Here is a 21,497-nt window from a genome sequence, read left to right on the forward strand (position 1 = left end):
ATTGAGCTTTGTAAAAATAGAAAAAGTTTAAATAAAAATATAATAAAGTTAAAAATTGTTTGAATATAATTTTTATTTTGAAATTTGAAAAAATTGTATTCTTTTTTGTATTTTATTTGTAAGTTTGGGAAGTTTGTATTGGATTTAATGTTTGGGTAATGATAAGATGAAAATGTTAAATATTTAAAATTGAAAAATATTTATGTTTGAGTGATATTTGAGAAGAAAATATATAAAAATGCTTGAGAATATCTTAATATCCAAACTAGGACTAAATATTACTATTCAATTACATACACAGAACTATTCCATATTTTAGTATCTCGTTTGTTTTCACAATATTTTTCAATTCATTTCATCTAATCGTTATAATTTTATCAAATTTTCACATAAAATAATATAAATAATTTAACTTGTTCAAATTCTAAAATAAAAATAGTATTAAAAAATATTATAATAATATTTTATTTAATTTTTATTTCAACTCAATTCATTAAATCTACAAAAACAAACTAGATGACCATCATTTACAAATATATTTCTCTGAAATCAAGGTCACCAATAAAATTGTGGTATCACTATTTTATAAAAACAATGTATATATTTTAAATTTAGTTTGTTTTATTTAGGAAAAAATTATTGTTTAAGAATTTTAGATTTCATTTAGATTTAGATATGAGTTAATATGATCTTAAACGAGTTGAATAAAATATTATTAGAATATTATTTTTTAATATTATTATTATTTTAAAATTTGAAAAAATTAAATTATTTATTATATTTTGTATAAAAATTTTAAAAAAATATAATTATAAGATGAGATAAATTTACAATCTAAATTTGGGCTTAATTTGAAATAATTTTTTTAAAAAATGATTACGTTGTCCACGTAAGGTTGTGAAAGTTTGTTTTTACATATGAGATAAGATGAGATGAGATGAATTAAGATTAAAATTAAAAAATTGTGTTAGAATATATTTTTTAATATTATTTTTATTTTAAAATTAAAAAAAAATTGAATTATTTATTTTATTTTATATTAAAAATTGAAAAAATAATAATAATTAAATATGAGACGAGATTTTTTCTGAAAACAAAGAAGAGTGTCCGCGGCATTTTTCTTCTCGGTCTCAGCTCTGTTTCTCTCGCAGGTTCGCAAACACTCCCTGCTTCCTCTCTCTCTCTCTCAATCTTCCTCAGTCTGCTCTTCTTGGTGTTGCCCTAATTTCCTTGTTCGAGAATGGGAAAAGCCGTAGTTTCCGACGAAGAAGGTGAGCCGTTGGAAACCCTAGATTTACTTTCGTTTATTCGACAAACGAAAAGCCCTAGGACTTTTTCTCACATTGGTCGTCGTTGTTGTTGGATTTGAATGCAGATGAGGTCGAGGTCGAAGAGGAGGACGAAAGGGATCCCGTACATAGAGACGCAGCCCGCGATGTAGACGAAGACGAAGAGGATGAAGACGACGGTACGGGCTTTAGGGTTCGGTTTTAGGGATAACATTTTTTGGAATCTGAGGTTATTGGGTTTCGTTGCGTTTTTTTGTTTGGTTGAATTCTTTGGGGTTTAGTGGATTTATTAGTGTGTGAGTTGTTCAAGGGCTCAAATTAGGGTCCGTGTTTGCATGGAGAGTAAGAACGGTTTCTGGGGACGATTTTGGGGCGAAGGTTTTCTTTTTCTTCCTTGATGGAGATGTTTGGTTGATGAGAAAATGCGGGAAAGGGAACTCGTTTCGGGTTTGCATTTTTTTTTTAATATATATTTCAGGTGCCAAAACCACGTGAAAACATTAATTGCGTTTCTTTGGCGACAAACTGCGGGGGAGGCTTTAAGGTTTTCGTTAGTTTGGACAGGAGAGCTCGGGAAGCCGAGCTTGATCTAAGAAAGACAGGCCCATCTCAACAACATGCAATGTTTTCTCTCTGCAACCCCCATTTTGTAATTTTGAGAAAGCTTAGATTTTCTTTGGGTTCAGTTGAGACTGACGTTTTCACAATTTTGGAAACGCAAGCAACATGATTTTTTTTGGATCGGTAAACAAGATCAAAATAATATGTTTTCTCCTCAACATGAATTTATAAGAATTGAGATTCTGAAATATGTTTTATCTCAAGTAAACACTGAGCTTTGGAGAGGGTTGATAACTCGACGAGAACCTTTTAGAGTTTCCTGTATGTTCACATATTATAAAAAAAGTTTCCCTTTTGTTTTTTTTTTGGGGGCGGGGGGACGTTTTGGTAGTTATCCACCCTTGGACATTATCTGTGTGAGTGCTCTGGTAGGCGAGACTAATTCATTTTTGTTTTTGTTTGTTCTTAATTATTCCTGCAGAAGAAGGGCAAGATGAATATGAGAAGGATGGATTTATAGTGGATGACGTTGATGAAGAAGAGGAACAAGATGAAGAAGAGAGGGAAGACAGTGACGAGGAGAGGCAGAAGAAGAAGAAAAGGAAGAAAAAGTGAATTTTTTTCGTTGAGATTTATTTAATAATATTTAAAAAGTGCTTTTTGTGTTTTAATGGACTTGTTTTATGTTTAGGAGATTGTAAGAACAGAGGTCAATTACTGTATTTAACAGGCTAGTTTTTCATGATTTTATTGTATCCAGTGCACATATAACCCTTCATCCTGTATGAATCCTGTGTACCTTAGTGCGCCTTTCACCCTTTTTAATGAGTTTTTTGTTACCTATCATCTAATAAAAAAAATGAAGTCAGTTTTTTGACCAAACCTTTTAAATTCGTGGCTAGTTGATATGTGATTCATTTTACCCTCCCCTCTCGTTAATTTGAAAATGTGGTAAATTACAAATCTTTTACTGTCTTTATTTTTTATTTTATTTTCTGACATCATCCAGGCTAAGTTCTTGTTTCTAACCACCTTGGTTTCTTTTTTTTTTTTAGAGAGAATTATACACTCGATGAAGATGATTATGAACTCCTTGAGGACAATAATATCACCATTCCCCGTTGGAAGGTTGCGAAATTTTGCTGATATCTTATCAATTCATCCTCTAATATTGTTTTCCATTCTGAAGATCTGGGTATATGTAAAGTTTGATAGTTCATGTCTCAAGGTTTTTTCTGGAAACTTTTTCAGCAGAGCAAAAAGTTTAAGCGGCTGAAAAAAGCTCAGGGGGTTTCTGAGGAAGAGCCCTCTGGGTTCTCTGATGAGGAGGAAATTTTTGGAAGTGGTAAAAGTGGGCGGACTGCTGAGGAGAAGCTCAAGCGCAGTTTATTTGGCGACGATGAAGGTATTTTTTTTCTAAAAATAATTGGTATATGTACCTGTTGGCTGTTGATTGACTATTTCAGTGATTATAGCAGCTCCACTTGAGGACGTCGCTGAAGAGGAGGAACAAGCAGAAGAAGAGGATGGGGACATTGGTGAAGAGGATGAGATGGCAGATTTTATTGTGGATGAAGAAGATGAACATAGAGCTCCTCCCAAGTACATATTGTCGTGTTGTGTGCGTTTTAATTTATACTGACGTATCCTATTTTAACCAAGCAACTTAAATAACTATAAACTAATTGACTTTTGTAGAGGAGGCAGGCGGCTAAAGAAAGGAGGGAATAGAAGGGCACTGGGAATTTCCTCATCTGCTTTGCAGGAAGCTCATGAAATATTTGGTGATGTTGATGAACTCCTGCAGCTCCGTAAGCAAGGCTTAGATTCTAGTGAATGGAGGGAAAGGAGACTTGAAGATGAATTTGAACCGATTGTTCTTTCTGAGAAGTATATGACAGAGAAGGATGACCAAATACGAGAGCGTGATGCCCCAGAGAGAATGCAGGTTTGACAGGCCTAAGGGGATAGGCCTTTATTTTTTTTATAATGAGGCATCCTAGAGATATCCTAGAGATTGTGCAAACGCAACATATCTTTTACCAATTAAACCCTGAGAGGATTTTCTTTTATTTCACATGAAAAACTCTTTTTTGTAAGTACAAATACCACACTTTATTATTATTTTTGATCGGTAAACAAATTTTATTGATCAAAAGGGAGACAAAAAGAGCCCAAGTATACAGGACATATATATGAGCACAACTATGTCTAGTTTAGAGATACAAGGAAATCATGAAAAGACCTGCCATGAAAATCAATTACAATTGACCAATGGCTTGGGGCGCAACCCAAATGAAATAGGGGTATACATTGGGGAATGCCTAATTTAAGGGGAGGGAGCAATGATTGATAAAATTTACATAAGATGCAAAGTGGGTATTGTGAGGGACCGTAGTCCACCCATTCAAAATTTTCAGCATAGTAGTTTGAATTTTTGGCAATGCTCTCTCCACTTTCAAAGTGGGAGTTTTCATGTTTCACATGAGAACATCTAGGTGACATGTTGAATAAACTGTATATATTTCTTTGCTCTTGTATTTTTTGCAGATATCTGAGGAAAGTACGGGTTCACCTCCGTTAGATGAAGTTAGCATAGATGAAGAGAGCACCTGGATATACAGTCAACTCGCAAGTGGTACTGTACCTTTATATGGCAAGAGGGGCAGGGGGACACCTAAGGATGGGTGGGATCTTTCTATCAACAAGGATGACATCATGAGATTTTTGGACCTGCTGCATGTGCAGAAATTAGATGTCAGTATTCCCTTATTTTCACTTGTGGTCGCTCTTTGTTTGATCTGATCTTGATCATATTCTTCTGGCAATTTCTTTCATGCCTTCAGATCCCCTTTATTGCTATGTATCGGAAGGAAGAGTGCCTAAGCCTATTGAAAGATCCTGAGCAACCTGAAGCTGATGATGATGATAATCAGGATAGGAGTGATAGGACGCCCACGCTTAAGTGGCACAAGGTAAATGTACTAGTCATGGCATGCAGTTGAAAGTGTATTAAACTTGCAGAGATGATATTTATTTGTTGTTAATGGTGAGACTAACAAGTGAATAACATTTGCATGTATAAAAGGTACTTTGGGCAATTCAAGACTTGGACAGAAAGTGGCTCCTACTTCAGAAGCGAAAGAGTGCCCTTCAGTCATACTATAATAAGCGGTTTGAGGAAGAATCTCGGCGTGTTTATGATGAAACAAGACTCAATTTAAATCAGCAACTTTTTGAATCAATCATGAAGTCACTCAAGGCGGCAGAGTCGGAAAGGGAGGTTGATGATGTTGATTCCAAGTTTAACTTGCATTTCCCGTCTGGCGAAATTGGTGTTGATGAAGGACAATACAAGAGGCCTAAGAGGAAATCCCTGTATAGCATTTGTGGGAAAGCTGGCCTATGGGAGGTTGCGAGCAAGTTTGGCTACAGTTCTGAGCAATTTGGATTGCAACTATCCTTAGAAAAGATGGTGAGTCACTCTGACCTGAAATTGTTATTCTGTCGAATGAAACTCAGTGTTCCTGTTTCACTGGATTGTAGAGAAATGATGAGTTGGAGGATCCTAAGGAAACACCAGAGGAGATGGCATCAAACTTTACATGTGCCATGTTTGAGACACCTCAAGCTGTGCTTAAAGGGGCCAGGCACATGGTATGTTAGTTTCTTGTCATAAATGCAGCAGTTTCCCTTTATGATGCTTGATCGTAGGCAAAATATTTTGACTGCCAAATTTCTTTTACTGGTCCAGGCAGCTGTGGAAATCAGTTGTGAGCCATGCGTTAGGAAACATGTGCGTAGCAATTTTATGGATCATGCTCTGGTATCAACATGTCCAACACATGATGGCCTTGCGGCAATAGATCCTTTTCATCAGTGTGCTGGGGTAAAGTGGTTGCGGGAGAAGCCCTTGAGTGCATTTGATGATGCACAATGGCTCCTTATCCAGAAGGCTGAAGAGGAAAAGCTTCTTCAAGTTACTATTAAGATGTCAGAAGAAGACTTGAATAAGTTGACAAGTGACTTTAATGAGTACTATCTTAGTGATGGTGTTAGTAAATCTGCTCAACTGTGGAATGAGCAGAGAAAGTTGATATTGCAGGATGCACTTTTTGGGTTTCTTCTACCTTCGATGGAGAAAGAAGCAAGATCTTTGTTGACTAATAGAGCGAAAAATTGGTTACTTGTGGAGTATGGTAACGTTTTGTGGAGTAAAGTCTCAGTAGGGCCATATCAAAGGAAGGAAACTGATAGCAGTTCTTATGACGAAGCTTCCCCAAGAGTCATGGCTTGTTGTTGGGGTCCTGGAAAGCCGGCAACCACTTTTGTGATGTTAGATTCATCAGGGGAGGTGCTGGATGTGCTTTATACTGGATCCCTTACTTTGCGGTCCCAAAATGTTAATGACCAGCAGCGGAAGAAAAACGACCAGGAACGTGTATTAAAGTTCATGATGGATCATCAACCACATGTTGTTGTTTTAGGAGCTGTGAATTTGTCATGTACTCGCCTGAAGGAGGATATATATGAGGTGAGCACTACTATATCTTTCCATTTGTTCTTCTTGATATGCTAAACATTGATCAGATCGTTGGAATTATGGCACCATGCAAAGCTCCAATGATTCATGGATCTTATAATTTCTGTTACTCTTTCGTGTTGTCTTATCATTTATGCTGCACAAGGGAGTGAGATGCAATGTGCACTTTTCCTTCTCTTTCTTTCTTCTTCGGCCGGGATTTTCATATCCTCTCTCTTTATAAGATAACTGTAGCACTGTTTTCACAATTGCACATCTAATTTAATGAAAACTGCTGTTTAAGGAAGACAAGTAATTTGAGTTTTAGGGTTTGATTTATATGCTTTTTAAAGTTACGTTATGATGGGTCCTTGCAATATTGATTGTGAATTTGCTTTTTTTTTTTTTTTGATAAGTAATAATCTTTATTGATGTGAATGAAACTAGGCAAAGCCCAAGTAAGTGAATTTGCTTTTTTTCCTATAAGTTAATACCTAAGGACAAGTTTGGTAAGTGAACTTCTGTAATCTTTTTGAGCATTCTTGAGAAAAGAGAATTAAGATGTGTTTTTTTAATTTCGAGGTATTTTGTATTGGGGTTTGTAAAAGTGAATAGGTAGAATTGAAAATTTGTTTGGACAAGTTTTGTGAGATGCGTTTTTGGTTTTTTGCAGAAGTTTTGGTTTTTGTGGGTTTTTATACACGGAAACTTAGGCAAAGGATCAAATGCCTTTTCTTTTAGGAAAAAAACTGGTGTTCAAAAGATGTTTGAATTGAAGTTAAAAACAAAAATTCTAAAAAATTCTGAAAATTTCTGGAAACCAAACATAACCGAAAAACTCTTATTTATGATTGCCATTTTCCTATCAAATATCATTTTAAAAGAATCTAATCTGTTTTGGAGCTTATGATTTTATACACATAATGCTCCACTGATGTTTCATTCCCTCCTATCAAAAAATGTTTCATCCTGTTGTTGATTGTTATGTTTCCTTAAAAAAATGTTTATTGTTGTTAAAAGTGCATATGAAAGCTGTATTTTTTTTTTTTTTTTTTATTTTATGTCGGGGAACCTCTCCAAGGCAGGGCCCTTCGGACCCATCCGTGCAGAGTAAAGGACCCGTGCACAGCACCTTCTGAAGTTTTCCTACACGGAACTGGTTAAATCACTGGCTTTTCACTAGGGGTGTGGCCTTAAATGATTGTTTGCATCCATGAGGTGTTGAATCTTGGACCTTGAAGGGAGTGATGTCCCAAGACCAAGACCTTCACCACTTGGGCCAACCTCTTGGGGTTGCTGTATTTTATTTTTGTTTTATAGATGGCAGCTTTAGGGAAGATTAGCACAGGGGATATCAGGGGACTAGTGGGGAAGAATGTTGGTTGGTGTTGTATGTGTAAATCTATTGTAAATCTAATGTCGAGGGCCTGTGCACCCTTGGGATTAGCGGGGATGCTGTTCTTGGACACCCCCGATGCCAATTAAAAAAAAAAAAAATTTGCAGTGGAACCACTTGGGAGTTATTTGCTTTGGTATTATGTTTTTTTTTTTGCGATTGTGTAATCCCCACCATGGTTATTGAATTACTTGCTTTTTGGATTGGAAACTTTGGAGTCCTTTCTAGGCATTTTTTTTTTAATAAGTGAAAATGTATAAATATCAATAGGCATGATCAAGTACATTGGGTGTATACAAGAGAAAACACCTAGCCTATAATAGAGAGCCCCTAATGAACATTGCCCAAGAGGGAGAAATTAGAAACCTATCCAATATACACCAAGCCCGATTGGGACAAAACACGCCTCCCCAAAGCAAACCAAATCATTGTAACTACCCCAACCCCTTGTTTCCCACAAGACATACTCCACCCAAATTATCCTATGACGGAGGAAGGCTTCATACTCCTGCCCTCCCTCTAGTCCTCCCTCGACTTGTACTACCTCCCTTTGCATCGTAGTTGATTGCCCAAGTAAGTGCTTTAACTCCCTGCTCTTCTTAAATCTTGATTTTGTTTCAAGCGAGTGACTGGCCTCAATTGCAGTGAGTAGTGCTGTGAATTGGTCGTCAAACCTTTCTAAGCTAATAAGCTTTCAGTTTCATCATGCTTCGGCGAAAGATTTAGACCGGAACAATCATATGGATGCCTTCAATGGTGTAGAGCTTCTGCTAAATTTACTGAAGTCTATGTTATTAAGATCTATATTAGATGAGTTATTTGGGAGGTATGCAGTAGTGCCCTTAGGTGGTTTATTTAGGCAGTATGTAGTAGTGCCCTCAGATGATTTACTTCGGCAGTCTATAGCAGCACTCTAAATTTTGGAAATCCTATTGTACCCTATGTCTACTTCGTTTTTTGTTTTTGTTTTATGAATTTATTACTTGAGAGAAATTTTGTTGTTCAAGTGTTCTACTCGGGTGTCTGTTGCATTTCCATGTTTGGATGTATATTTGATTCTCTAATGGTTCCAAGATCTTCAGATGTGAATAGATTGTATTGTGTCGATTATTAGGCATTGGGGGAGAGAAGTGAGATCACACGTCATGCTTTTGTTTTAAAACTCTGGCATATCACACTAGTTCGTTTACTCTTACAATGTCTCAATAGCAAATAAAAGATTAAACTTGACTCGCTGTAATTTTAATATCGTGAGAATATCGGTGTAATGCATTTGCCTTGATTTATTTTAAGTTGGTGATGTGAGCATCAGCCTTTCAGTTGTTTTCCCTTTTTATTCCTTGCCCTGTTGGGTTATCACATAAATCTGGTTTAGCTTTCTGTAGACTTGAGTTCCATGGCTATATGATGTTTTATAAATCTCGTTCTGTGGAATGAGTAAATCAGTTCACATTTTTCATTTCTCATTTGATGCATGTGGTCTTATTTAGCGTACTTTGTGTTTATCAGATTATTTTCAAGATGGTGGAGGAAAATCCCAGAGATCTTGGCCGTGAGATGGATGGGTTAAGCATTGTTTATGGTGATGAATCTCTACCTCGTCTATATGAAAACTCTCGGATTTCTTCTGATCAGCTACCTGGGCAACCAGGTACGTGGTTCCTTTTTTTTTAAACTTTTTTTAATTTTATTAAATGTGTTCTGGTGGATTTCTCTAAATGTTGGTTTATTTTGTCAGGCATTGTTAAGCGAGCTGCTGCCCTTGGGCGATATTTACAAAATCCTTTGGCAATGGTTGCTACACTATGTGGACCAGGAAGGGAGATTTTATCATGGAAACTCAGTTCCCTAGAGAACTTTCTTGCCCCAGATGAGAAGTATGGAATTATTGAACAGGTTATGGTTGACTTAACAAACCAGGTGGGCCTTGACATTAATTTAGCCATTGGCCATGAATGGTTATTTGGTCCTTTACAGTTCATTTCTGGAATTGGGCCCAGAAAGGCCGCATCTATGCAGAGGTCCATGGTAAGAGCCGGGGCAACTTTTACCCGAAAGGACTTTGTCACTGTGCATGGACTTGGTAAAAAGGTGTTTGTCAATGCGGTTGGTTTTCTGCGTGTCCGGCGGAGTGGATTGGCTGCTGCTAGCTCCCAATTCATTGATTTGTTGGATGATACAAGAATACATCCAGAATCTTATGGGCTTGCACAAGAGTTGGCCAAAGATGTTTATGATGAGGACATAAGAGGTGAAGCAAATGATGACGATGATGCCTTGGAGATGGCAATAGAGCATGTTAGAGAAAGGCCTAGTATTTTGAGAGTCCTTGATGTTGATGCCTATGCTAAGAGCAAGAACCGTGAAAATAAGAAGGAAACATTCTATGATATTAAAAGGGAACTAATGCAGGGTTTTCAAGATTGGCGTAAGCAATATGAAGAGCCAAGTCAAGATGAGGAGTTTTATATGATTTCAGGTGAAACTGAGGAGACCCTTGCTGAGGGAAGAATTGTGCAAGCTACAGTCCGCAGGGTGCAAGCTCAGAAAGCAATTTGTGTGCTGGAATCTGGATTGACTGGGATGCTCATGAAGGAAGACTATTCAGATGAGTGGAGGGAGAGTCCTGATTTATCAGACAGGCTACATGAAGGTGACATTCTCACTTGCAAGATTAAGTCGATTCAGAAGAACAGGTATCAGGTCTTCCTAGTTGCTAGAGAGAGTGAGATGCAAAATAATCGACATCAGTATGTTAGGAACTTTGATCCCTATTATCATGAAGACCGGAGCCAGCTACAAAGTGAACAAGAAAAAGCTCGCAAAGAAAAGGAGCTAGCGAAGAAGCTATTTAAGCCAAGGATGATTGTTCATCCTCGTTTCCAGAATATAACCTTGGATGAAGCCAAGGAGGTAAGTTGTCAACTGTGTTTAAGTTCTAATAAGCAAAACAACATTGTTAATATCCAATGGCATGGAACTGTATCCCTCTGTATGCATTCTCTTGGAACCTATAGGAGGTTTGGTTGAACTTTCTTGCACTCTGAAATAATATTGTTTTTGTGAGGAAAATGGGGTCCCTTTATGAAATAACATATGTGATTACTTGAAAAGAGTGGTTTGACCTGTATCTCTTCAAAGACTATAAAACATCATTATTCAAAGAAATGATGCCCATGTAATTTTTGTTTTCAGGATGTTAACTCTGAAAAAATTTAAATCCCTAGGGCATAGATTTTGTGTAAAACAACCTTATATTTTGGCTCTAGAGGGATTTTGTGTTTCTTGGTGTAGTTGCTCTTTCTGCATGCCATTGTAAGGATAAAGCTCTGGTTCAAAGTGAGCATTTATATAATTCACTTGATAAGTTGAGATCTTATTTTCTTTTACTTATTTGAAGATTATGAAATTCCATTCTACCTTTCAGATTTGAATGACCTGAGATATTTTAAATTGTTTCAGTCTTATTTGCTGAGGATATTTTGTACTTGGGTTTTACTTGAATTAACATGTCTTGAAAGGACCAAGAGAGGAATTTGTGAACTCTTTCGAAGTCTTTCTTTTGGGTATTGTGTTGGCAATATTTTGATATTGATTGTTGCTGCCACGCTAAGTTCAAATTATCTTTTTTTATAAGTATTTTTTCTAACTAAATCTAAAGTTAAGCTCTCATCTGTTATATCTACAGTTCTTGTCTGACAAGGATCCTGGCGAAAGTATTATCAGTCCCAGTCGCCATGGGCCTTCACATCTGACTCTAACTCTCAAAGTTTATGACGGAGTTTATGCTCACAAGGACATAGTTGAAGGTGGAAAGGAGCACAAGGACATCACAAGCTTGCTTCGTATTGGGAAGACGTTGAAAATTGGGGAGGACACTTTTGAGGATTTGGATGAGGTCAGTACTGTTTTTTGAGGTTTGTTCTCTGATTGGTTGTGTCCAATTAAAAGAATAATGACAGGAGTGCTTTTTTGATAAGTTCTGAATCTATTTCACTCTTTTGTTTTTTTTTTCTTGGACAAGTAAGCTGTCTAACATCCATATTGGTTAATGGGGCATTCTGATAATTCAGCTCAGGAGCTTTACGCCCAAAGCAAGCTGAATCTGCTTGGCATTAACCTAGCAAATGAGCTGATGTATTGTTTTGGAATGCCTTCTGTCTAATGAGTAGATCTAATGAGAGAATGAAATCACAGTATCTTCTCTTGGAGTGAAAGACTGAATGCATGCTTAAGTGTCTACAGGCTATAAGTTTCACTCCTAGACGAGTAGATGTTATCCACACCAAATGTGTGGATTTTATATTTATTCCTGTAAGAAAGGCGTCCCCCATGTACAGTGTTGCTTAATTTCATGTCACAGTGGCTAAAACTATTTCAGCATACTAGTACATCTACAAATAGGCATTTAAATAAAAAGATTATCTTGATGTAGAAAAATATTATATTCTTCCCGTTGTATTTGCAACAAATAAATTGATAATCATTTTTCTGTTTTTACTGACCAAAACCCTAGGTAATGGATCGATATGTTGATCCTTTAGTGTCTCACTTGAAGGGAATGCTAAGTTACCGCAAGTTCAGAAAGGGAACAAAAGCGGAAGTTGATGAACTCCTCAGAATTGAGAAATTGGAGTATCCTATGAGAATAGTTTATTGTTTTGGCATCTCTCATGAGCATCCAGGCACATTCATTCTGACTTATATAAGAAGTACAAATCCGCACCATGAGTATGTTGGTCTATATCCAAAGGGATTCAAGTTTAGGAAAAGGATGTTCGAGGACATTGATCGGCTTGTGGCATACTTTCAGAGACATGTTGATGATCCTCAATCAGCGCAATCTCTCAGATCTGTCGCTGCTAGGGTGCCAATGCGAAGCCCTGCAACTGGGGGCTCTTCAGGGGCATCCATGGGTAGTGGATGGGGTGGTTCAACCAACGAGGATAATTGGAGAGGCCAGTCTTACGACAGGGATCGTTCTTCTACTCCTGGTTCAAGAACAGGTAAACTCTGCAGAAACATGAATACATCAGGTCTGTTTTGTGTTACAGTGCTGTTATCTGTTTTGGTCATTTTGTAATGTAAATATACGATTTATATTATGTAGCCTTCTAGCTGAGTGTTCTTTTTGCCTTCTTTCTTTGGTTGATTGCTTCATATTCCCTCTTTTTTCTCATGCAGATGTTCTTTTGATAAACACCTCTTCGGCTATAACTTCTGTTCTATATATGTTTTTGCTGCTGATTTGGCATCAATTTCGTGTATTGCTTATTTGCTTTGTTGTTTTATCCAGAACTTGACTTCTCTGTTTGGTTTGACAGGACGTAATGATCATAGAAATGGCAGTGGCCGAGATGGACATCCGAGTGGGGTGCCAAGGCCATATGGTGGGCGTGGCCGTGGTCGAGGCTCATTCAACAGCACGAGAGGAAATAATTCCAGCAATGAGAGGCAGGATTCTGGTTATGATGCTCCTAAATGGGATTCGGCTACCAAGGATGGGGAAGATGGATGGGGCAATTTTCCAGGTGCCAAAATTCAAAACTCACCTGGCAGGGAGGCCTTCCCAGGTGGTTGGGGTAATGGTGGAAGCGACAGAGGAGGTAGTAGTAGTAGTTGGGGTGGGGATGGGGCTAGTGGCAGCGACAATGGTGGGTGGGGGAATGGAAATGGTGGTGGCAGAGGAAATTGGAGTGGTGCCGGTGCAAATGATGCCGCTCCTGATAACAGGAGTTCAGGGTGGGGAACTACTCCAAAGAGAAGTTCTTCGCAGTCCCAGGCTGGGAATGGATGGTCTGGAAGCGGTGGCGGCAGCGGCAGCGGCGGTGGTGGTTGGTGAAGCCACATAAGCTTTAGGATATCGCCATCCCCTTTTCCAGGTCTCTCCTTCCCAACAAGTGTCGGATGTTCAGTCGGTAAAAGTTGGGACCCATTTTGGACCTTCCCGGGCCTCTCGAGTAGTTATGGAATTGATTGTAATGGCCAATACTCGACGCTTTTGTATGTTCATTTACAAATTATAGTACTGTGGTAGAAGTGTCTTATCTATTGATTGGTGCAGGGTAATGGCTTTCCTTTTGCCCTTTTTCTCATCTATTGATAGGCTCCAGAGTATATTCCTTTACTTTCTTATTTTTTTAAAATTTTATTTGTTGTTGTGAGGTTCTCTTGCTTCCCACTAATTGGCTAATTGCCTCCTATACACTATATTGAAAGCAACCTGGTACACCATAAGATCGTGCAATCGACTAGTCATACCCTGGCTATATAGAGTTTTTTTGAGATATAAATGACGATTATTTGAATTTTTAAAGATTATGATTATATATTTAAAATTTTTAAAGTTGTAATTATCTTAAAATTATAAGTATTTATGTTCATTTAGTCTTTTTAAAAATTGAATTATGTTTCTCGTTATTTGGAAAAGTAAGTTTGATGAAAAATATTAAAATAAATTTTGATGTTTTTCTTCAAGCTTATATTTTAACTTATTTGAGATTAAAAATGTTTTAATATGTAACACCTAAATAATTTAATTTTTTTATTAAATAACTTTTAAAGGCTATTTAGGCACTTTTTTAAGATTTTTACAACCCCAGACAGACCCTAAAAGTAGAACATAAATAAGCTTTGTGATAGCGATTGAAATTGAAAAGCAAAATCTGATATATCAATTTTATAAATTTACTTCGAAATTCCTTTCAATAATCCGCAGAATATAAACTATCAAGTGTTAAAATAGATTATAAACAAGAAATAACCCATTATTATTGTGCAGTTTGATTCAAACCCGAACCCGAGTATACCTCCTTATATATATTGTTTAGGGTTTTAGACCAAGTGTGGCGTCCTTGTGTCGACTTCTGCGAAGACATCTCAAACGAACAACACGAGCACGATGACTGCTGAGACCCAGGAAGAGCTTCTCGCTGCCCACCTTGAACAGCAAAAGATTAACGTAAATCTCTTTGTTTTTCAATTATGTGCTTCTCAGTTAATTTTTTGAATGGGTATTCGGACTTTGAGAGTGTGAAGTTATACGACCATGGTTGGTATCTCGTATAAGGAGTTTCTGAAATTCATATGGTATATAAATTCTTTGGAGTTAAGGACATTCGTCTAATGCCATAAATGGGTCTAATAAAAGTGTGATTAGATGACTTTGTGATGGTATGACACTTTGGATTGACTTGTGCATTTCTGGTCGTGTTATGTTCTTCTTTACATTGCTTTGATGAAGTTATGAGCTTCAGTGTCACAATAAATTTTGACATGGGTTTTCAAGTTTCTGACTGAAGAATTTAGAATATTGTTTGAATTGTTGTTTTTGCGTGAATTATGGAGGTTATGAAAAGTTTATCTTACTCAGCCAAAAAAAAAAAAAAAAAGGGTCTTAGTATTGTCTTGCAACTTTGTGATCAGTCTTATGTTACATTGGAAAGCCTCTTTTATTCGTAGGTCTGGTAATGGGGTAGCTCATTTGTTAGCTAAGCAAGCTTTATCTATGGTTGGTTGTAAAATTTGGGTAGAAGAGGGTCCTTCTATGATATAGGACTTGGTTTGTTTCTGAAATGCTTTGTACATGACTATTTTGAAGTTATGAAATGGGTTGCAGTTTATTAAAAAAAAAAAAAAAACTGTGAAAAACTTCGCGTTCCCTATTTGACCCCGATTGCGACGGTTGTTGGGAGGGCACAAACCCTCGAGTTGGGTGCCTGCATGTCTGACATCCAACTCAACTTTGCGTCAGAAGGAGATATCACCCCCGTCCTCTGACCAGTCAGGGGGTAGGTACTGACCTTGCTTCCACAGTTCCACTAATGGCTGTCATTGCTGGCAACCAAACAAAATCCGAAATGACTATTTCACGACCTGTACAGTATACAGCCCAATCAATCAATAAAACTCAAGAAGCCAAAATGCTGACCAGCTTGCACACCCGAAACCTAAACACCAAGAAATTGACCAAGAATCCCTAGATCAAAGAGTTTGTTGAAGGAATCAAATCAGAGAAAAGGAATACCTGAGATTGACAATAGGGCATGATATAAAGAAGTGTATGCTCAGTACAAGAAGACTGTTGTCTCTACAATTGCCATGCCCAAAATGCAGAGTGCGCTCATTGAGATTCACAGAGAAAGATAGCTAGTATATGAGAGAGAGAGGAAGTTGAGCCATGAGCGCAATGGTGGCTGGGGGTTGGAAGATAGATTAGGCGAAGGGGGCTGAGTATTCTCAGTTGAATTTCATTGGCATTCGAGCACCTAGGGTTTGATCAAAATAAAATGTATTTTTATATTTAAGGATCTCACCCAACCTGACCCTCCTTTGGAATATTTTTTTTGATAAGTAAGATAAGTATTATTAACAAAAAGGCAACAACTACCAGTTACAAAAATGTATGCCCTATTTACAAAGGCACGTTAGAGACTAGGAAATCATGAAGTTCCATGCCATTAAAGTCCACAGCAATGGCCCAAGTACAAAGAGTCCTAAAAAAGAAAATTTTTAGTTCTTCCATCGATCTCTCCTTGTCTTCAAACGTCCTCTCATTTCGCTCTTGCCATAGGCACCACATGATACAAATATGAATCATCAACCAAATCTCTTTGATTTGATGCACACCTCGAATAAATGTCCAACACGCCAATATATCCACCACGGATTCCGGCATAACCCAAGCGAGATCCATCCTTTGAAATACCTCATTCCAGAGCGTCCTAGCTACCTCACAATGCAAGAGTAAATGATTTACCGCCTCACCTCCTCCTTTACACATACAACACCAGTCTACGATAATTATCCTCTTCTTTCTCAGATTATCTGTAGTAAGAATCTTGCCTAATGCCGTTGTCCACACAAAGAAAGAAGCTTTTGGAGGGGCCTTGTGTCGCCAGAGCCTTTTCCAGGGAAACTGTGCCCCTGGCGCTTGTGTAAGGACCTTATAATAGGAACGAACAGTGAAAATCCCTTTTCTTGCAGGAATCCACCAGAGGCTATCCTCATGCTGGGTATTAGGACTAAAAGAGTATAGATAACTATAAAATTCTGCAAAAATCTCCATCTCCCAATCCTGTGCCGCCCGGTTGAAATTGATATTCTAGTGGATACCCCTTTCTGAAATTCCCATGACCTCCGCCACTGTAGCTTCTTTGGCACTTGCTATCTGGAAGAGAATATGAAACAACTCTTTGAGGGCACTGTTACCACACCATGTATCCTTCCAAAATCTGATCCTGGCACCTGACCCCACCTGAAATCTCGTGTGTCGATAAAAAACCTCCCACCCTTTTCTAATATACTTCCATAGCCCCCTTCCATGTGCCCCTCTAATTTCTCTAGTACACCAACCTTCCCCTAAACCACCATATTTATTTTCTATCACAATTCTCCATAGGGCTTCTGGCTCCTTGGTATATCTCCACAACCATTTACCAAGTAACGCCCGATTAAACAGCTACATATTTCTGATACCCAAACCACCATTGGAGATAGGATGGCATACATTCTCCCATTTGACCAGATGAAATTTAAACTCGTCTCCCATTCCACCCCATAGAAAATCTCTTTGTAACTTCTCAAGACGCCTCGCCACACTTGCCGGAATAGGGAATAAAGATAAGAAATAAGTAGGTAGATTAGAAAGTGTGCTTTTAATCAAAGTAATCCGACCCCCTTTTGTCAAGTACATTCTCTTCCACCCTGCCAGTTTCCTTTCTATTTTTTCAATTACTGTGTCCCAAATCGAGCGTGCCCTCGGAGCTATACCCAAAGGTAATCCCAAGTAAGTCATAGGAAGAGACTTTATCTTACAAGCCAACGTGTCAGCCAACTCTCTAATATTTTGAATCTCTCCAATCGGTACCATCTCAGATTTATCATAATTCACTTTTAGACCAGACACTGCTTCAAAACACAGTAGACACGCCTTTACAGCCCGCACCTGGTCCCGATCAGCTTCGCACATAATAAGCGTATCATCTGCAAACAACAAGTGAGAAATGGTAGTAATGTCCCTGGTTGGAGAACCAATTTGGAAACCCCTAACAAAACCATTAGCCGACAAGGCCGAGATCATCCTGCTTAGTGCCTCCATCACAATAACAAAAAGTAAAGGAGATAACGGATCCCCTTGCCTCAGACCACGAGAATTCTGAAAGAAACCCTTAGGGCTGCCATTAATCAAAACAGAAAACTGTACCGTAGAGATACACCACCTAATCCATGACCTCCACCTTTCACCAAAACCACACCTACCCAAAAGATGTATGAGGAAGTCCCAATTAACATGGTCATACGCCTTTTCCATATCCAACTTGCACATAATACCTGAATTTCCCTCCTTCAATCTGCTATCTAAACATTCATTGGCAATTAGAACCGCATCGAGGATCTGTCTTCCTTTAACAAAGGCATTTTGAAGCTTAGTTACAATTTTTTCCAGAACCTCACTTAAGCGATTTGCAAGCACTTTTGAGATAATCTTGTATACTCCATTCACTAAGCTGATAGGCCGAAAATCCGAGATCTCAATAGCCCCGGCCTTTTTAGGAATCAATGCAAGGAACGTGGAATTAAGACTTTTCTCAAATTTTCCAAACGAGAACAACTCCTGAAACACCTTCAGAAGATCTTCTTTAATCACCTCCCAGCATTCTTGGAAGAAACCCATAGAGAAACCATCCGGTCCGGGAGCCTTGTCTTTTACCATTTTTCTTACTACATTAAGAACCTCTTCCTCATCAAAAGCCCTCTCCATCCTGACCACATCCCCTGGTTCAATAATGTTAAACACCAACCCATCAAGAGTAGGCCTCCACCCCTCCTGTTCAGTAAGTATCTTTTCAAAAAAATCAACCACATGTTCTTTGATAACCTCTTCTTCTCTACACTCCACCCCCTCAATTTTCAACACCTCAATGTTATTGTTTTTTCTGTGCGAGTTTGCAATACTATGAAAATACCTAGTGCTCCGATCCCCTTCCTTTAACCATAATGCTCTTGACTTTTGGCGCCAAGACATTTCCTCCTGCAATATTATCCTCTCAAGATCTGCGCCCAACAAAGTTTTCTGTGCTTGTTCTTCTTCAGTAAGAGGCCTTCCCTCCTGTAGTCTTTCTAACACCTGTATTTCCATCCACTTGGTGTTTTTGTTCTCCTCCACATTGCCGAAAGACTGTTTATTCCATATTCTTAGATCTCTTTTTAAAACTTTCAGCTTATTTGCTAAAATAAAGCTGGGTGTACCCTCAAACTGATAAGAAATCTACCACTGTTTGACCCTCTCCACAAAACCTTCTGATTTCAACCACATATTCTCAAACTTAAAATACCTTCTACTACTCTGAATACCTCCACAATCCAGTAAGATAGGCCAATGGTCCGAGGTTAACTGGCCCAACCGCTTTTGCCATACGTCCGGATATTGGCTTTCCCACTCTCCTTTGGAATATTTCCTACAGAACCCATATCACGACTAGGGTGGGAACCCAACCGACTTGGGTATGGTTCAGTCAGCTGGATCGGGTTGTCACCCAGCCCTGGTGGGGTTGAGTATTCAGTTCTAGCGTTTGCTGTAGAATGGGGCAAAATGTTGTGGATACATTATATGTGGAATATGCTCTTATATGCCTACTATGGTAGGAATGATAGATATTTTTGGGGAGCTTTAAACCTTCTCCTTCAATATTGTTTCTTTGGGCAGTTGCAATTCATAGGTTTTGTGGCAAGTGGATTTCGTAGCCATGAGGTCCGAAATGACTGTAGCAGATCAATAAATCTTGTTCCTAGATTAATTTTTGCATTTCAGATGTCATGCATTAAATATATGTACTTGTTTGACTATTCAAAATGCCATGTACACAGGATGTATACCTAGGTACATTATTTTTGCTTTGGTTTAAATGTTCGATATGGGGTAAGGATTCTCTCTCCCAAAAGGCTTGGTTTGGTTTAATAATCTCAAAGTACAAGGTTTTTTGTGTGGTCTATATTCTTTGTCCCCTTACAGTACTTTCGTTGATTTGCTAGCCTAAGGATTGATGATTGTTGCTGATTCTTTTTCATGCAGATAATTGTTAATGATGAGAATTAGCTTTTGCAGTTTTGGGCCTAAGATATGATAGCCTCACTAAGTTTTGAGTGATATCCTTGCAGCCTGATGAGCCTGTAGTCGAGGATGAAGACGATGAAGATGATGATGATGAGAGTGAGGACAAGGAGGAAGATGATGCTGAAGGTGAGAATACTATTTGTGACTTATTCAAGTTAGGAGATAACAAACTCAGCTAGAAAGAAGCTCATGAAATCCATAGTTTTTTGCGGTCTTTACAAAACCTTGCTAATCTTTTGGATGATGTTCACAATGTTTGGAATGTAGATGAACTACTTTAGCAGTTAGCCTGATTTTATGGTAAGTTAGGTACTGTCAGGTAAATTCATGATTTTGAGGGAAATGTGCAAAACATCTTGAAAATAAGCGCATTCTTTGTAATTTCTGATTAACTGAAGCCAATGGTCTTGAATCAATTTGCACCTCTATCGCTATACGAATTGGGTGATTGGTGAGATCATGAGTTTGACTCCCATGAATGCATGAGTTATCAATGGAAATTACGTTCTAATTAGCTTATTATACCACTCTGTTTTCTTATAGAAAACAGCATTCTAATTAACTGAAGTATGATCTGTATAATCTGCTTGATTTTCTTATAGAAAAAAAAAAATTCTAATTAACCGAGGTATGATCTGTATATCTCACAATTTTTTGAGATCGTGGCAATATGGCAGGACAAGGAGATGGAACTGCTAGGTCTAAGCAGAGCCGAAGTGAGAAGAAGAGTCGCAAGGCAATGTTGAAACTTGGAATGAAGCCAATTCCAGGTGTCAGCCGGGTTACTGTCAAAAAGAGCAAGAATGTTAGTTTTCAATATACTTGTTCGTGTCTCTTGCTGTCGCCGCACTATTTTTTCTTCCTTGGCTTTCTCATGTGCTGTTAGAAATTGAATTAAATCAGTTTTTTTTTTCCTCTCTCCAGATTCTGTTTGTTATATCTAAACCAGACGTTTTCAAGAGCCCCGCTTCAGACACGTATATTGTTTTTGGGGAGGCAAAGATTGAGGATTTGAGCTCTCAACTGCAGACTCAGGCTGCAGAGCAGTTCAAAGCTCCTAATATTAGTAATGTGATTTCAAAGCCTGAGCCATCAGCGGTGGCACTAGATGATGAAGATGTTGATGAAACTGGTGTGGAACCCAAGGACATTGAGTTGGTAATGACACAAGCTGGGGTCTCGAGATCAAGGGCTGTGAAAGCACTCAAAGCTGCGGATGGTGACATAGTTACTGCTATTATGGAACTGACAAACTGAGGCACTGTCGTTAAGATGTTTCATTGCAACTAGAGGACCATACATTTTCCCGCTCCAAGTATAAGTTCTTTGAATTCGCTGTGGAGGTTTTGAGGTTGCAGCTATGTTATACTGTCTTTATTTTCTTTCTTGTTCAGAAGATAAAAAGGGTTTTTACTCGTTCACCTTCTTGATAATGGCTCCCCAGTTTCATTCTGCTTCAGGTTTCATTGCATTTTAATGTTTCAGTGCTTCTTACAAGAAAGCAAAATGCACGCATTTTTATTTGGCAATGAAATCTCGCACTCATTCGCATTACGTGTGAAACAATGATGCCATTTCACATATATGCAAAGATGCATGATATAAATTCCCAGT

General features: G+C 38.1%; 2 protein-coding genes across 4 annotated transcripts; both read left to right on the forward strand.

The window, feature by feature from the left end:
- Positions 1-1,101: 1,101 nt before the first annotated feature.
- Positions 1,102-13,914, forward strand: LOC109008134 (transcription elongation factor SPT6 homolog). Of its 3 annotated transcripts, none has more exons than XM_018988121.2 (17): positions 1,102-1,271; positions 1,376-1,468; positions 2,332-2,461; positions 2,906-2,978; positions 3,102-3,255; positions 3,326-3,452; positions 3,549-3,798; positions 4,401-4,607; positions 4,697-4,825; positions 4,939-5,325; positions 5,397-5,507; positions 5,605-6,384; positions 9,278-9,419; positions 9,507-10,681; positions 11,457-11,666; positions 12,285-12,774; positions 13,093-13,914. In XM_018988121.2, exons 1-17 carry the CDS (start codon positions 1,241-1,243, stop codon positions 13,608-13,610), a joined length of 5,007 nt encoding a protein of 1,668 aa, XP_018843666.2. In that variant the 5' UTR covers positions 1,102-1,240; the 3' UTR covers positions 13,611-13,914. The 3 variants fall into 3 exon arrangements, with proteins under 3 accessions (XP_018843666.2, XP_018843667.2, XP_018843668.2); XM_018988122.2 differs by having other exon boundaries at positions 3,329-3,452; XM_018988123.2 differs by having other exon boundaries at positions 3,105-3,255.
- Positions 13,915-14,539: 625 nt separating this feature from the next.
- Positions 14,540-21,347, forward strand: LOC109008138 (nascent polypeptide-associated complex subunit alpha-like protein 1). The gene is made up of 4 exons (XM_018988127.2): positions 14,540-14,729; positions 19,928-20,009; positions 20,561-20,688; positions 20,808-21,347. The coding sequence occupies exons 1-4, from the start codon at positions 14,670-14,672 to the stop codon at positions 21,138-21,140; spliced, it is 603 nt and encodes a 200-aa protein (XP_018843672.1). The 5' UTR covers positions 14,540-14,669; the 3' UTR covers positions 21,141-21,347.
- The last annotated feature ends 150 nt before the right edge of the window (positions 21,348-21,497 follow it).

Source organism: Juglans regia, chromosome 3 (assembly GCF_001411555.2).
Source record: "Juglans regia cultivar Chandler chromosome 3, Walnut 2.0, whole genome shotgun sequence".
NCBI lineage: Eukaryota > Viridiplantae > Streptophyta > Magnoliopsida > Fagales > Juglandaceae > Juglans > Juglans regia.